Below are 17,331 nucleotides of genomic sequence, written 5' to 3'. Positions count from 1 at the left end.
ATGTAGGAAACTACAACACCCAGCATTCCCAGGCGGGTTTGGGAGGAAGCGCCCGGGAGCTTCGGAACAGCTGCCGTTTGGGGCGAGCCGGGCAGGGGAGAGAGGGAGGGCAGGATGATGATAATGATGATGAGGATGATGAGCCATGCCAGGAGAGGGAGGGAGGGAGGGAGGGAGGGAGGCGGGGCGATCGCGGGCGCTCCAGCTGGCGGCTCCGGCTTGCCCGGGACGCGGCGCCAGGGCGCAGCCGAGGAGCGCCCAGGCTGGGCGCGCAAGCCTCGCTCCGGGGCGCGCAGCGAGCGAGCGAGAGGGACCCGATCCCGGAGGGGCGCCGATCCCGGAGCCGGCGGAGGGGCTCCAGCGTTGGACCCGATGGGGGGGCGGCGGCGGCAGAAGGCACCGCAGCAGCCCCAGCAGGAGGCGAAGGCGGCGGAGAGGTTGGCGACGGCGGAGGGGCCCCGAAGGCGGCGGGCGCGCCTGGAGGAGGAGGAGGAGAAGGAGGATGCTGTTCCGCGGAGCCTCGGACCGCGAGCCGCGCAAGAGCCCGGCGGCGGCGGCGGCGGCGGCCACGGAGGCTCCCCTCGGGGACCCCCCCGGCGGCGCTGCCCCCTCCCGGCTTGATCGACCCCCCCACCCGGCAGGGCTGCCCTCCTCCGCGGGAGGAGAAGATTTTCGCTCTAAAAGACGCGCGCACGGAGGGCAGGCGAGCCTGGAGGACGAGCAGAAGAGGACATCCCCCCGGCGCCCATCCACCCCTGGATGACTTTCTTTTTTCCCCTTAAGAGATCTCGATACAGTATTTATTAATTAATTTGTTTATTTATCATCCCCCCCCCTCTCTCTTTCGCTCCCGGCGGGGCTGCGGCTGCTCCGGTGCGGCAGTTGGGGGAAAGATCCGGTGAATAGACCATTTCTCGTTTTTTTGGTGTGTCTGTCTGTGTGTGTGTGTGTGGAAGAGAGGATGATGCCCAGGCTGCAAGAAGTTGGGCGCAGAAGCACGCCGCGGCGAGCAGAGGAAAGGCGAGGAACCCCCCCCCCCGTTCCTCCTCTCTCTCTCTCTCTCTCTCGCATCCCCAGCCTTTGCTTCTGTCCCCTGCGCGCCCCCCCCCCCGCTCCCACTATCCATCATCCCATCCCTTCTTCCATCAGCAGTGGCAGGATCCCTCCGGCGCTTTCTGCAAAACCTCTCCAAAACCCCCCGGAGGCGCCTCTCCATTGCCCGCTGCTCGGAATCCAAGGGATCGGAAAGGATCGGAAAGCGCGGGGCTGCTGCGCCTCTTTCTCCTTCGGGCACACGGGAGGGGGGCATCTCTGTGTGTGCGTGTGTGTGTGTGTGTGTATGGGTGTGTGTGTGGGTGTCTGTGTGTGTCCCCGTGCGCTCTGCACCCTCTTGCTCCATCCCTGGCCATGGCTTGCCCAAGGACGGGGGGGGCGCGGGAAGGGAGAGGGAGGAGGAAGAGGAGGAGGAGGAGGAGGAGGAAGGCTGGGGCTGCAGAGACGATCTGAGGACACCCGGAGGAGGAGGAGGAGGAGGAGGAGAGGCGAGAAGTGGCGGCGCCGCAGCCGGAGCTTCAGCCGCAACCTGCACGCACAGGCGAGGAAGAAGAGGAGGAGGAAGAAGAAGAAAAGGGAGGGGGGGCCGAGAAGGGGATTCCTTCCCCCCCCACTCACACACACTCCTGCAAGGCTGGCTTTGCGGAGGGTCCCCCCTCCTCTGATCTCCCCCCCTCCCCCCCCGCCGCCTCTGCTCCAGGTGGGTGTCCCCCCCCCCGGGAGGGAGGGCGATTGTGAGGCGCGCCGTGTGGTCACTGAAGGCGCGATTGATGCGCGATGGCTGGAGGGAGGCGGCGCCGCGGGGTTGGTCGCCCCTCTCGGCCCGCCGGCCGGAGACTGAGCGCCGACTGCCGCAGGAGAGGAGAGGAGAGGAGAGCCGGCGGCGCCCTCTCTCTCTCGCTCCCCGAAAAGAGGAGGAAGGGGGGAAAGGAAAGGAAAGGAGACAGATAGAAAGAAAACGAACAACACCCAAAACTTCCGGTAATTATATTTTAAAAACAAAAAAAAAACAACCCACAAACTTTTTTCCCCCCCTAAGAGCTCAGACCCACCCAAGGTGGCCTTTGGGGGCGAACAGGATGGGCCACGAACCAAGAAAATAGGATTGTTCTGGGGGGGGGTACCATCTATCTAGCCAGGATTAAACATTCTATATGATATGATATATATTGGAGGAACCGGTTTTAGCCGATTTAAGCACCTGTTTTTAGGATGATGGTGGTGGCGGGAGGCAGCCAAATGTTTTCTTGTCAAGATAGGAGCCAGGGAAGAGAAAGGGGAGGTTTGGAAATAAAAGGAGTGTACAGAATTAAGAAATAGATTATTATTATTTTTTTGGTGGGAAGCATTGGATTGGATTCAGTGCACCCTTTTTGCCCTCCCTGGATGCGACCCAGCATTTTGGAAGGCAAGGGGGGGGTTTAAAATAAGGAGGACCTGTTAGGGGAAAGTCACCATCCCCAATCCAAAGAGGAGCGTTCGTAGTAAAGAGTTCGAAGGCTCAGCTCTGCATTTGCTTTACCTGGGAATCAAAAGCCACTGAACTCAGTTCACTTTATGCTGGGAACAGATATGAGCTAGCTTTGCGCCGTTCCTGGGTTGGGGCTACGCTGGCGGCCTGTTTCATGTTGTAAAATGCCCAAAAATGGCCCTTGACCAGATGGCCAATATGTAAGTTGAATAGAGAAATAAATTTTTCAAGTGGCAAATTGCCTTGTTCCTCTGTTGCAGCAACTTCACGATTAAGAACTCTGTGTTGCCCAGAAGGCTAATGCATTTGTCACGTCATTCAGCTTTGCCAGCCTCGGGTGGGGTGGGGTGGGCCTTTTGGTCAGGGCGCTAAAGGGACACTTTGGAAGAAACCAGCCTGCAGGCAAACACAAGACTCCGCGTCACAGTCAATCTGTTAGTCTTAAGAATGGCACAGATCTCCTCTTCTCCTGGATTTGGGCTCTTAAATGCAAAGCGGGACAAATTGGATGTGTAGCAAAAGTCTGATTTATTATTTATTGAGCTAGTTTATTTATAGGTGGCTGTTTCTCATATAAAATATAGGAAATGTATTTTCAGAAGCCAGGCGAGGAGGAAGGGGGGGGAGAGAAATAGGAGCACGTGTCTTTTCGAAGTATACAAGCTTACTAAATAGTAATAATAAAAATAATAATGCTTTCCCTCCCTTTGTTTCCACCAAGGGGAAGCTCTGAATGACTGGAAGTCCGGAAGTGAAAACTTCAAGCTTTCACAGAGGAGCGGAGAGCACAGACAGAAAGAGATGGATTTATTATTCATCTAGAGGGTCGTCGTCCTGGTTTAAAAGGAGAACTGTTGGAAATCCAAAGAAAAAATTAAAAATCTGTCAAAGGGAATAGAAGGCGAATTCTCGTTGGAGAATTGCTTTCAAAGAGAGAAAGGCGGGCGACCGTGTGGGGTTAGAAAGGAAAGTCTTCCCCGAAACCAGATTCATTATTTGTTGAAATTCAAGGTCTCTCTGCTCCTTGCCATTTTTTTTAAAGCTTTGGACCCAAAGAATAATTCACGAGACTTTTTCGCCTGTAAACTTCACAGAGATTTCTCTACAAAGGCCCGTTTGCGACCTGAATTCAGCTGCAGCAAATTCTGTTCTTTGGGAGTTCAGTGTTGTTGTTTTTTTTCCAAAGAAAGTTCAGAAACTTTTCTTCCCACGATGAGTCTTCTATCCTATGGATATCCGTTTTGAGATAACAGATGAGGAGAATTGCTGGTGTCTTTTGGGGATTGTACTGTTGTTTTGGGCCATGGGCTGCATCCAGAGCATTAGCTGCAAATCCAAAGGCTTTCGGGAAGCCATCTCCGTGATCGACGTCAAGGCCTTCATTGATCCCGTCCCGACCAACATCGACGAGTCGTCCAGCGTGGTCCTGAGATACCGAACCCCGCATTTCCGGGCCTGCGCTCAGGTGTTGGTACCGCCTCTTCCCAAGAAAGAGACGTGGATCATCGGATGGATCCAGGCGTGTAACCACATGGAATTTTATAACCAGTACGGGGAGCATGGAATGTAAGTTGGTAATGCGGTAGAAGTCTATGTCATGCATGAGGTTTGACCGGCTTGGTCATTATGAAGGCGAGAATTTCACTTTGGTTTATTATTATTATTTGGATAAGGATGTACAACATTCCTCTCCCCCCCCCGCCCCCGGGTAGGATTATAGAGCTGGAAGGAAGCCCAAAGAGGACACCGAGTCCCACCCCTGCGGAAGCAGGAAATCCTGTGCTACTACGCTCCTAACAGATGGCCTTCCCACTTGTGTTTTGGAAAAAAAAATGATAAAAAAGGAGAACCCGCCGTCCTCCGAGTTAATCTGCTCTAGCACGGAAGAGCTCTTAAGGTTTAGGAAATTTTCTCTTAAGACGGACAGCATTTTTTGGTGGAGCCTAGAAGGGGGTTATAGGTGGGCGGAAAGAGGAGTGGATAATTTAATAATTAAAATGCCAGAACACCTGAAACCAGCAGGTGGATCTATCCACACACACAGGGTTTTGAGAGCTTAACTCTTCCAAGTCTGGGTTCCGATCCTTTGGTATTTGACTATGTTGGCTGTTGTGTTGGCATAGGGTTGCCATTCCCCTTTTAACACCTGTACGGCAGGTAGCTTACAGCGGGGGGGCCTCCTCTTCCTGATGGGAATAGACGGACCTCCTGGATTTGGTGCAAACAGATAATGGAGATTTCCCTCCCAGTCTGCTTTTTGAAGAATTTTCCAATATTTATTGATTCTATTGGGGATGGCAAGAACTTGAGGTGTAAGGAATTCAAAGGAGGGAGGAAGCAAAATAGATTTTTCCTCTCTTTTTGGTCATAGTGCATAGGGAAGGAGGTGTTCGAGCACCCCAAGGATTTTGGGGGTGCCACCACGGCTAGCATTTTCGTTTCTCTCTTTCAAGATAGGATCCAAATGTATGTCTTCTCTAAATGTTATATCCTTTTACTTATGTTATAAAAATATGTTATAAAATATATAATATGTTATAAAAGCATTTTTTAAAGGACTGCACTACGCGGGCCACTACCGAGAAGGCTCTGCTTATCGTCCAACAGAGCAGATCAAGATCATTATTTTTTTTTTTCAAACAACAAGAGATTAATAACTGCAAGCAATAGCTATAAATCTCTTTTGGCCAGACGCGGGTGTTAGCGGGTGCTCCCAGGATGAAGCAGAAACAAAGGGGGTTGGGATGGCAGTTGGAAGTGAGCCTCAGAAAGGCCGCGTTGTTGCAGGTGGGTCACAAGAAGAGCGGCAGATCAGCAGACAGGTTAAGAACGGGAAGCTCTGAATGGCAAGCCACTGGAGACGTTGGCGGTTGCTTGCTTTGACCTAAGACAGGAAGTCAAAGAGGGGGCCCGGGCTTGGCTGACGCACAGCAAAGGGGAAGCGCAGAAAGCATGTGTCAAAGGGAGAGTGCAGCCATGCGCCAAGGAAGCCTCGAGGCACCTCTCAGTTTTTTTAAAGTGCTGGGTCGTGTGTGTGTGTGCGTTTTGGCAGACGCTGCTTCACTCGCCCTGGATGCAAAGCCATGCAAAAAACAAAACAAAACTGGGTGCAATCCATTTTTCTACAGAACATTTGAAGTATACCTACGCATGTTGTTTATTTGTTCAGTTGCAGCTCAGCCATTGGGGTCTCTGTCTGCAGAGCCAGAGGCTCGGAGTTCGAATTCCCCCACTGGGCCTCATTGACGGGGCTGGACTGGATGACCCCAGAGGGTCCCTTCCAGCCCTGTAGTTCTAAGAGCAGGAGGATTCTTAATGAATTACCAGATAGCTCTTTGGTTTAGGTCTCTGGCGATGGTGCCAGAGGTTGGAATTTCGATTTACTATTTGAATGGCTTTGGAAAGACCTGTTTATTGTTTCCTTTCCATTCAGCTTAAAGGGTTCTACGTTTTTTGTTCTACGACAGAATACACCCAAAGCAGATTACTCCACTGTCCATAACATCGTAACAATGATTCCAAAATAGATAGTCAATCAGACCAAATAATAATGATCAGTGAAGAGTATTTACAGAATTCCTTTCCCATGGATATATAGTTGGTGCCATTTTTCACTAGCTTTCAGACAGATCTTAGAAACTCCCTGCATTTATTTACAGACGAGGGGTTCTCTCTGTTGCTGCTTTGCTCTGATTTTTATTTTTTAAAAATACTGGATTTTTAAAAAAAATCCAGGGCTGAAAGGTATTTCAGACTGCTGTTTTAGAGGTGTTGCTTTAAAATGGATTTATTTTTAGTTGCAGGTGGAGCAACTAAAGCATCATGGAAATATCCTTGTAATGAACCCAATCGAATAAGCGTTTAAAGTCATGAAAGCTGGTTGGAAATGGCAAAGGGATTATAAAACCAGACAAAACAGTAGGCGATAAGCTATCACAATAACAGCAGTGCCCGGTCATTATTCTTGGAAAGTTTATAACTTACCTTAGCTTCCAGCGGGTGGAAGAGAGTCTGTCGAAAGTATACAGAGGGGCTGTTCAACCATTGAAGTGTTGCCTCTAAAATACTCTCGTTGCCTGAAACCCAATTTTTAAAAAACTAGAATCTATGGCCTTGATCGACCTTATAGGGTTGTTGTGAATATAAAGGAGTCCCTGTGTTGAGCAAAAGTAGGATATAAATGTAAAAAAAAAAAAAAACCTAGTGTCTTGTTTAGCCAGGAGGCTAAACAACCACTGAAAAGCAAATAAACACACACACACAAAGTTACCAGTTCAGAAGCAAAAGCAAAGGAATGCAAAACAAAAAAAATTGGGAGAAACGGCAGCTCCTGTCGTTCCTTTTGCTATTCGTATCGGGTGATAATATTTTAAAATCTCACCTTTCTTCTGGTGGTGGTGGAGCGCAAGGGCAAGCCGAAATGGGTTTCCAGAGATACTGGATCCGCCAGTGGAGAAACCCAGTCCAACAGACCTTTAGGGAGGTGAGATTTGGGCCTTGGGATCCCATCCCGGGGAGAAGGCACAGCGATCGCTGGAAGGAAAGGTGCGTCCGGGTGAGGGTTTTACGCTTCGGTCTCCTTTCCACGTTCATGACATTTTGCAGCGGGTCCAGAGGCCGTTGTGTTTCTGACGGGTTCTTCCAGGTTGGTCTGGCGGTTTTTTTGTGAGTGTTTTTGTTTTTTAACCACTGAAAACCTGTTGAGAGAAAGGCAGGATAATTGAATCACCGCCTGCTCTGTTCATGAATTTACAAACCTGGCCTCAAATGGCTGCAGACGACTGGCAGATTCCTAATCTCCTAGCCTGGCCTGCCTTAGAGGGCTGTTGTGAGGACAAAGAGCCGGGGCAGAGAGCCATCCATATACAGTATATGGTCTTAAACTCACTGAAAGAAAGGAGAAAAGACTCCGGGGTCTTGTAAACTAGAGAGAACTCAAGGCCCTCCGCATCTGTCTGATACTCTGCGATTCCTATTTTGTTCCTGACTTTGAAGGGTACCATCGCGGTGAAAGCAATTTAGGATGATTCATAGAGCAACGCAACCCACATCCGCGTCTGCCACGCTCGCTCGTGGTGACACGAGCCTTAATTTTTCCTCTGGTGGGCATCTCTGCATTACCATCCTGTACCAGATGGATGCTAATAGACTCTCCGTTGCTCTCCCCCCCCCCCCCAATTGGGGTTGCATGAACAAGGAGAAGCTCCAGCAGGAGGCTCAAAACTGCAGCTCCTGTCAGATCTTCTCGCAGGGAAAAAGGAAACTGTTCAGGCAAAACCAAAAACTGCTGTGGGTGGGTTAGAAAAAACAAATTCCCTGGGATATATGTTTTTTTCACTCATCCGTGGATAAGAGATCCCACGGATAGGAAGGGTCCTGCTGTATTTGCCTCCTCCCACGGGCAGGGGATTTGTGGCTCCCAAGATATTGGGATATCCAAGCTGGTCCTGCCCACACCTATCCAGAAATATCTCCCTGCCCATGGCATCCTCACCTCTCTACCCTTCTTGTTTTACCCACCTGGAAGGCACAGAGGGGTAGAGAGGAAGCAGCAGAAAAAAGGCCCCAAAGGAAACGTGGAGAAATGACACCCGCTAACGGGAGTGTTTGGATCGGCCCAGAAACATGTGGGACAAAAGTCCACCCAGGCAGATCCTGCACTGGAGCAAAACTATGACCAAAAACACACCACCACCCTGATGCCAGTGTAAAAAAAACAAAACAAACCCAAAAAGCAAGGTTATTTATAACCGCAGAATAATCATCTTAAGAGTTGCAGAGAATCAAATTCCCAACCTCTGGCTCCGCAGCCAGAGGCTTCAACCCCTGAGCCCTCCTATGTCCATCAGGGAATAAGTTTAATTTGCCCCGCAGGGAGTACCTTTAGAGGTGGCCACAGTGCAGCAAACGGGTGATTAGATCTACCCACTGCTAGTTTAGAAGATTTTTTTTTGGGGGGGGGGGGGAACCTTCAACCCAACCCTTTCCCTCCAGCGGAGTCATTTACACGCCATTGTTTTCCCAAACTAACTTCAGATCTGATGCAGACGGTGGGGGAGCCGCTTCCATGGTGCTTAACCTTTTTGACGGGAGGCAGATGGGTGGGTGGCTAAATGCCAGATCTTTCAAGTTTCCTCTTGCTTTCCTTCTTAAGACTTTTTAAAAAAAGAACCTTCAAATTTCTCTGCACTGCTGCAATCTGCAAAGAAAACCAGAGAACAGGAAATCAAGGAGGGGGGGGGGAATTAAGAGAGAAGATGCTCTCAGTTTATAACCTGGTTCTGCCACCGGGGAGGAAGGGAGTAAACCTCAATGGGCCGTTTCTTAGGGACCCCCATTTCTGCGCTCAGCATTTCTAAGGGGGAGGGCAGAAGGAACCATCCGTTGCTAAAGAAGGATAGGCAGATGATTGCTCTCCAGATCAGAGTTGGGGAGGGAAGAGGGTTTGGTTTTCATATTATAACAGGTAGAAGTTTTTAGCCGGCTTTCCAAGAAAGGAACGCTTCTCTGACCTTCTGCAGATGTTGGATGACAATTCCCATGAGCACTCAGCAGTGTAGCTGATAGTGAAGGATGATGGAATTTGAAGTCCAACCACATCTGCACAGTTACTCCTTGCTCCGTCCTGGAGAAGCGATGGGCCTCCTAGTAACAGGGTATCCCTAGAGCTAAATAAATGCTGCTCCAGGACGCTTAATAAATAGGTTTTGAGGGCTAACATCCTGATAACCTTTTTTGGCTTTAAAGCAATCACGGCCTTCTTTTTTTTAATGGCTAACCAAAAATTGGATTATTGTGCTCTGTTGCTTTTGAAATGCCTTTTTAAGTATTGATTCTGTCTGCCATTTTTAATATCGTACTTGCTTGATTCTTTTTTCCTCTTTGTATACTGATTGTTTTTAGCTTTTAAGTCTTGTCCTTTTAACAATGTTAAGCTGCTTGGGGTCCTTTGAAGGAGAACGCCGGGGCAAAAATATTCCAAAACTGTTGTGCAGCCTAATGGATTTTGCAATATTGGGGTGGATCTCAGCAGTTCAGGCAACGGGATCAGTAAAAACAGGCTTTTGCTGTACCCTCAAGGCCAGATGTTTTTAAATATCTACAAATGTATTTGTTTATTGGCTAGGATCCTATTGCTTGTATAGCCAATTGCCTCTCATTAGTGAGGTATTGATTGCCTTCCTGTATACACACCGGACTGCATGATGACATACAGGCCTAGGGAGACAATAGCAGCCATTTCTTGCCCCCCCAAAATGCGATTTCCCTTAAACAAGCATAAATCAGCGTTCGGATTCTGGCTGCTGGGGCTTAGATCAAAGATCTAAAAGTTAGACAATGTTTGTATCTTGAGCTCCACATTGAGACAACAGGACAGATCATTAAATCATTACGAGCCACCAAGTGGATTCCAGCATCTGGCAACCTTTTTCAGTTTTACCTTTTCCTTTTACTTAGAGAGTGACTCAAAACAGCGGGACTGTGGTATCCACGGGGGATCGTTTCCAAGGCCCCCCCCTTTGCAGATGCTAAAAAACACAGACGTACTGTATTGAACGCTATACGTTGCACAGTCTCCGGCTTCCTCTTGGGCCCCATTCTGATAAATACACCCTGGAAATGCATATAAATAACTATTTCTGGGAGGTTTCGGGGTTGTTGTTTTTTTTTTTAGCATTTTCAGCCAGTGGATAAGTGAATCTGCAGAAATGGATCCCACAGATGTGTGTGTGTGTGTCCTACTATACAAAAAAATAAGCAAAAACCATCACCAACGGATAAGAAGAACAGTACAGCATAGGAAGGCACAGTAAATCCAGTAAAAAGAAAAAAAGAGTGCTAAGGCTCAAAAATACGGTTAAAAAAAGGGGGGGGTACTCAGCGGAACCGAAGTGGTGGAGGCGCTGTCGTTGAGGGTTCCAGTTGGTATGGAGGACTTAAGGGAGGGAGAGAGAAAAGTATAGGGACCTCTCAGGATCCGTAGGGGGAAACCGAGAGAGAGCTACTTTGGGGGTGCAGATAGGGGAATGAATATGTGCTGTGGGGGGTACCTTAGGGCACGGGTGGACAAACAGGATCCTGATGGGTCACTCCAGGTCAAGACATAGGCAGCTGTGCATTTTCAAATTATAAAACCCCATGAAACGGGGAATACCTGGAAATCACACCAGCCGCAGGATTGCGCCTAGGATTCAAAAGGATTCTTATTCCTCAGTCTTTTTTTTTAAATCATGCCAAATGCTGTGCCATAATTATCTTGGGGTGGGGTTTTAACTCCCCCCCCCCGTTTTAATTGTGTATGGCGGCTGCTTCTCCACATCTCTCCATTTACAAGAGAGAGGGCCGTGTGGGAAGAGAGAGGCTTTGCAGAGAGAGAGCAGGGCTTTGAAAAAGAGAGGCTTTAATGCTCCCCCTCTTTCTTTTATTATTATTATTTTAAATGGCTGAGAGTATGTTAAATCTTTGACCATGACAGGCAATCCAGACGTCTGGCTAGGTTTGCCTTCCGCCACCCTTTTAATTAATATAAGAAAGGTCACAACCTCATCCCCTTAGACTCTTTAAAATTGGGCAGGGTGGTGGAGGTGGATGGGCAAAGTGGGATACGACCGCTGTGGATTTGACCGCAAGTCCCTGCTGGCTGCGGCAGATGGGAGTTGTAGTCCAGCAGCACCCAGAGCTCGTGGTCCTGTTTGGGAGTCCGGAGTCCGTACGTGCAGGGTTATTTTCTACTGCGCCGTGTGTGTATCTTTTTTTTGTATATAGGGAAATAAAACAGTGCAACTGTCCATCTTCTGCCCAGGCTGTGTGCAAACAAACCAAAGAGAATAAAAAAATAGATGAAGTCATGTCCCAGAAGGGTCGCTGTTTTGGATTTTTGAGAGACAGAGACACGATATGACGGAGAGCAGACGGCGGCTTTCTTAATGTGATCTCTGATTCATCCCCCCGCGGTCCTCCGGGCTTTTCTCCATCCCGTGGTTTGCATGTGTTGGCATGTGCGTGCGCCCTCCCTCTCCATTCCCATACGGAAAGAACTGCCCTGTAGCCATTCTCCCTCTTAAGAAGGTCCGTTTTCAATTAATCTTTTGTGCGCCCTTATGATGGGGTTGGACCGAGAGCCTCGTTTTAACAAGTCCTGCGTTTGATGCAGTGAAGACGAAAGCTCTCTTGGAAACAGGAGGGGGGGAAAAAAGACTTAAGATGTCGCTATCTAAGTGAGGTGGAAAAGATTCTGTATACCTAGGCAGCTTCCTTCAGTAAAAAAAAATCCTTGCATGTAGCAAAGTAGTATATCAAGGAGCAAAGCTCGCTTGCTGGTTTTCTGCATGCAAGGAGAACAGCGTTTATGCAGGAACTCTGAAGCCCACAGGTGCCTACTGGACCAAAGAAACACACCTTAGCCCACAATTTCCTGTCTTGCTCCTTGCTATGGTAAGTAAAGGTGGCAAACAAAGCAAAGGTCTTGCATATATTTGCATATTTTATAGAGAGAAGGGGAGTCCTTTTCACGGAGCTTGGAAAAAGCTCATTTTAGACTTCTGTGCTGTTCCAGCTTATCAGCTACAACCCGGCTAAAACCTGGGAAAATCTTAATTGATTCATTATAGGAATGTTAGATTTCCATCAGTTCCTGGATCAATCCTACCTAAAAACAGGTCTGAAGAAGGCAGCAGCGACAGATCTTTCCTGTGTGACAGAAATATCTCCTATTTTGTCTCTGCAGCTTCTCTGCTTATTTACATTTTACAAATATATGTATATATTGCAAGGGAGGGTGCAATTAGGAAAACGAATCATTGCTACTGGAGACTTATCTGAGTGACGCTTCACCTTGAGGTCCTCTTTAAGGAGAAAAGCAAGATAAAAATATTTATTTATTAGCAAATCTTGTTATCTCGACTTTCTCCTCAAAGAGGATCCAAGGTGAATATTTATAAATAAATAATAATTGTTTTAAATAAATATTGTATTTATATTAAACAAATATATTATATAAATACTTTAAATAAATATTGTAAATATATATATTTTTGTGCTGGGGAAAATTGGGGAGCAGGAGTGGAGGAAGGAAGGGACAAAGAAGCCACTCAAAGACCCAAAGACTGAATTTTTCCCACCCCAAAGTTAATAGAGCAAAGGGGGGGGGGAGGGAGGATTTCTGTGACATTTCACATTTTCTGTGGAACCTACTTTTGAACTCATAAGCAACCTTTTTTTTAAAAAAGCAGGATAAAAATATTTTGAATAAATAAATAAATAAAATCTTTATGAGTAATTTGGCCTTTCTCATCAGATTACTCATAAACATGTCTAAACCCACCCATAAGCTCAAAGATAAGTTGCAGGAAAAAATATGACATGTCATAGAAATCCTCCCTCCTAAGAACACACTAATGGCTTAATTGGTGAAACATGGGGTGATCCATACCTGGCACGGTTCTTAATCCGTTCACGGTGTGGTTCCTTCTTTCCCAACGCAGGTCCAGCTGGGAACTTCCAGATCTCCTTGAGGGCAAGATCCAAGCGATCAGCGACTCCGATGGGGTCAATTACCCGTGGTACGGGAACACCACGGAAACGTGCACCATCGTGGGCCCCACCAAGAAAGAAGGAAAAGTCATCGTCAGCATGAATGATAACTTCTACCCGAGCGTCACCTGGGCGGTGCCGGTGAGCGACAGCAACGTGGCCAAGCTGACGAACATCCACCGGGACCAGAGTTTCACCACGTGGCTCGTGGCCACCAACACCGCCACCCACGAAATGGTCATCCTACAGACCATCAAGTGGCGGATGAAACTGGGCATTGAGGTGAGCCCCACCAAGCCGCTGGGCCACCGTGCCAAGCTGAAGGAGCCCCATGCTCAGGAACCCCCCCAGGTCCTCAGCAAAAACGAGCCGATACCGCCAAGTGCCCTTGTGAAACCCAACGCCAACGATGCCCAGGTGCTGATGTGGAGGCCGAAAGAGGGGCGCCCTCTCGTGGTGATACCTCCAAAGCATCGGTAAGGAGACCCCCCACCCGTTGCCCTGTGTTCGGGCCGCACGGGGAGGGGGGGGAAAGGAGGAGGCATAAGACCCACTTCGTGTTTAAGAGAAACGTATATTATTTAAGCAAAAACAGAGATGCACTTTTTAACTTGTTTGACAAAAAAAAAAAGGAAAATAATAATAATAATAATGCAACCATTCTACCTTGGCCCATCGGAACGGATCTCACTGTGCTACAAGATCAAAGGAAGGAGTCTTCTCTTCCCCAGTGCTTATTATTGGGGTGTCCCTCGGACGTCGCCTAATTTCTAAGGAATTGAACAAATACAGATCTACATGCATTTCCAGCTTTTTTGTTTTTGTTTTGTAAGATTGGCTTTTTCCTTCCTTCGTTTGTTATTCAAAGTCCAATCTCCTTCATTCAGATCACCAGAAAAGAGAGAGATAGAGAAAAAGAAGAAAAGTTTGTTTTTTTTTTTAAAAAAAGAAATTATATGGGAAATTGTATTTTCTCTGGGGGGAAAAAATAGATTATATTTGGTGGGAAGGGGAATGGATTTGAATGAGGTGGCTTTCCGGAAGTAGAAATCTCAATTTAAAAAAAAATATTTATTGGGTAATGACAGATGATCGTGATAAGCGGTTAGTTGTATTTTTTAAAAAGATATTCCAAATCGCAAACCTGCGTCACGCGGCCTTATGTAAATGTTGCTTTGCATTGCCAAACTTTTGCCTTAAGCTGCATTTAAAAGGGAAAGAGAGAGAGAGAGAGAGAGAGAACATGATAGGAAAGAAGCAAAACTCTCATTTTCTTAACTGGATGTTAAAAGAGAGGGGAAAGGTTTATTTGGGTTGCAGCAGGAACGATCTGGTTTTATCGCACCAAGCCTCTGGAGGTGGGTGGACTGCTGTGTTTTGCCCTCATAGCTTCAGGCTGAAATTCCACCGGCAGAGCGCGCCTCAGCACAGAGGTGCAGTGCGAAAGGCCGAACTGCCCCGGTTTCATTTCTGCTTGTCTGCAAGCCGCTCGCTGGGTTAACACTGGAATTGATATCGTTTGTGTATTCAGTTTTTACAGAGAATCCAGAGAATGGCATGGATCAGCCGGTGCAATTTTGGTGTTTTCCCTGTAGATTGCCCGTCCCCTTTTTTTCTCTTCCCCCAGGCCCAATTGGCATTGGTACTTTGGAGGTTTTGAATTTAAAAACAACAACAACAACAAAAAAAAAACATTTAGGGCACATCTGCCTTTAAACATATGGTTTGCAGGTTCAGTCTGCTTTATGACTTCATCTGAGTGATGAATCGTTGGTTGACTGTCAATTTCTCTTCTTGTGAGTCTGTGGGGAGGGATTTTATATATACTGGGACTCCCTTATCTGTGGGGAATCGGTTCCAAGCTCCCACACACCCCCAAATGCTGAAAAACAGGGATTATAGCAAACACTGTTGTAATAGTGAATGCTCTACACTGCATGGTCTCTGGCCCCCTCTAGGGGCCAGTTCTTGTAAATTCCTCTTTAGAAATATATATATTTCTAGGATTTTTTAAAATATATTTTTAATATTTCCCGGCAGTGGATAAGTGAATCAGCAGAGACAGATCCCACAGACAAAAGGGTCCCACTGTACTTAGTTTAAATAATCTTTTCATTCGTTTCGGCAAAAGAGCTAGACAGATACGAAAGAATTATCTATATAGAAAAGTAAATTAGTATTCTAAGTCAATCAGACCAGATGGGCGGGATATAAATCAAATAAATAAATAAATAAATCTCCCTTCTCCTGCTGCTCACCAGAAGAGAAACTGAGAAAAAAGGCAATGAAGCAAATATTTGTCACCCGTCTCTACTTATCTCCTGGTGTGATATGCAGAGCAGGAAGTGTTTAATTAGTATCTAATGAACCTTGGAGGAACTGGATTTATTTCAGAGCGAAACATGAAAGGGTTGTGGTCAAGTGGGGAACGGCGTGGCTGGATCCTATAGCACAAAACTGGTTAAACTTAACAATGACTGGAGGGGGGGAAGACCCAGCGCCTTGGCCGTTGAAAGAATTTGGGTAATGGGAGCAACCTGGGTTTGTTGGGGGGAAACAGCTGAGCGACCGGAGAGACCGTATTGTTTGAGGGTCCCCAAGTAACTCACCCTAGGTCGATAAGAATATATCCGGGCAAGCTCTGGTACGCTCAATTTTTGCCTCTCGTTCAAGAACAGGGAGTCGCCCGTTGACCTTCCTCTCCCCTTAAAATTCTGGCGCTCAGCTTCTCTACACAGGAGGTGGAGGATCCCAAGCAGGCACGGAGCATCACCCAGAATCTCCTAAATAAAGAGATTCCTTGTCAGATCCGCTCTCTGCCCCGGGTGAAGTCAATGTCGCATGAAACATTTTTAAAGGACAGGCAGGAAGATCAAAGGAGACTTTTTTTTTTTAATATGAAGGAAACCTCACTCTGATGCATCCTTTCTTTTGGGAAGATGCTGGACCGGACATTTGTTCGGCAAACCCGTGTCGCTTCACTCATTTAGGATCAGGGCCTTATGGGGGTCCCTTCTTCGTTGGGGAAGCCACGTAAGGGTTTTTGGTTTGGTTCAGGCTTTGAAGGCGGTCGCCCTTTCCTAAGCTCAACGGGTGAAATTACAAGATGCTCACTTTGGCTTTGTGGAAACATTCACACTCTTGTAAGTTGGCCCTGGCAGGTGAGCCCAGGTGTGCTTTTAGAGGGGCAGCTGCTGCTACTTCTGCAAAAAACAAGAAAACAAACCCACCCCCCTCTCGTGCTGGTGTAGGCTTTGCCCTTAACCAGGAGCAGTTGGGTGTTAAAAAAAAAATCCTAGGTAACCTTAACGCCTTCCGAAAGCTGCTCTCCTCTCAAGCACAACGGCCGGCGTTCAGGGATGATGGGAGGGCCACTAACTGTTCCTGTTTTAGAGCATCATGCGCTGGTTTATTCCCCCTACCGACTTAACCAGCGCACAGGTACGCTGTACACGCTTAATAGCATACTGCTGCTGCTGAATCACAGGGCTGTTACTTAAGAAAAGGGAAGTGAATCAGTCGTAGCCCTTTGATTCCTGGACTACTACTCCCATTACCCTTTACCATGAGCCGGGCCAGATGGGGGCTGATGGGAGTTGTAGCTAAACAAGAGTTTTGAAAGACCACTGTTTCCCTAGCCTTGCCTGCTAATGGAACTTGGGGAAAGTACCTTCTCTCTTTTTTTTTGGCTGCGTGGGTTGAAGGATTCTGGGAATTGTAGTCCCAACTTTGCAACGTTTCTGTCGTTTTTGCAACGCTGAAGCAGCGATGCTCTGTGGAGGGCTGGTGGAATGGAAGGAGAGTAGAAACGGTTTGCACACAAAACGGATCCGATTTTTTGCACTTGAGCACTGCGACCGACACTTGGCTTTCCGCTGCGAAAAGGCGCCCATTACTGCAGCATCTATTCCTCCAATACAGGCCACGAGAGTGAGACGAGGGGAAATGGTTTTTAGGGGAAAAGAGGCCTGTTTCACCCATAAAGTGGAGGGGGGAGGCAAGAGTGGGGTGGGGTGGGGTGAGAGGCTTACCATTAACCACTTCCTTCTGGGGGGGGGGGAACGAAAGAGGCGCGCCTGGAATTTACGTTGCAGCAATAAGAACTTGTCTTTGGTCTTTGCAAAAATACTGTGAATTTTTTTTTTAAGAAAATGTATCGAGTCCAGACACTTTAAAAAAAAGTATATTTAACAAAAAAAGAAAAAGCAGCACTTTTGCTTTTAAAAAAGACACCACAAAAAACACAAAAGAATAAAGCAGCATTTTCAAAGAGA

General features: G+C 47.5%; 2 protein-coding genes across 5 annotated transcripts in view; one reads left to right on the top strand and one right to left on the bottom strand.

Annotated features, from left to right (window-relative positions):
• PLPP7 (phospholipid phosphatase 7 (inactive)) overlaps positions 1-7,037 on the bottom strand; it is a 23,370-nt gene extending 16,333 nt beyond the window's left edge. The window contains exons 1-2 of one of the 2 annotated variants that reach the window (XM_078382755.1): positions 6,906-7,037; positions 6,509-6,600 (exon numbers count right to left, since the gene is read on the bottom strand). The gene's annotated coding sequence lies outside the window, so the exon portion shown is untranslated. Of the gene's footprint in view, positions 1-6,508; positions 6,679-6,905 lie in introns of both variants that reach the window. The other variant, XM_078382754.1, reaches the window with a different exon arrangement.
• Positions 1,454-17,331, top strand: FAM78A (family with sequence similarity 78 member A). Of its 3 annotated transcripts, none has more exons than XM_078382753.1 (3): positions 1,454-1,753; positions 3,246-4,090; positions 13,009-17,331. In XM_078382753.1, the coding sequence occupies exons 2-3, from the start codon at positions 3,753-3,755 to the stop codon at positions 13,535-13,537; spliced, it is 867 nt and encodes a 288-aa protein (XP_078238879.1). In that variant the 5' UTR covers positions 1,454-1,753; positions 3,246-3,752; the 3' UTR covers positions 13,538-17,331. The 3 variants fall into 3 exon arrangements, with proteins under 3 accessions (XP_078238879.1, XP_020650509.3, XP_072841072.2); XM_020794850.3 differs by lacking the exon at positions 1,454-1,753 and adding an exon at positions 1,762-2,034; XM_072984971.2 differs by lacking the exon at positions 1,454-1,753 and having other exon boundaries at positions 1,762-4,090.

This window comes from Pogona vitticeps, chromosome ZW-PAR (assembly GCF_051106095.1).
Source record: "Pogona vitticeps strain Pit_001003342236 chromosome ZW-PAR, PviZW2.1, whole genome shotgun sequence".
NCBI lineage: Eukaryota > Metazoa > Chordata > Lepidosauria > Squamata > Agamidae > Pogona > Pogona vitticeps.
This window is presented reverse-complemented; position numbering and strand designations above follow the sequence as displayed.

What these genes read in the sequence shown, in the direction of transcription:
- FAM78A (XM_078382753.1), top strand. Translation starts at nt 3,753, where the DNA reads ATGGATATCCGTTTTGAGATAACAGATGAGGAGAATTGCTGGTGTCTT. An exon ending in CAGTACGGGGAGCATGGAAT is followed by an intron (nt 4,091 to 13,008) that starts GTAAGTTGGTAA and finishes TTCCCAACGCAG; the next exon opens with GTCCAGCTGGGAACTTCCAG.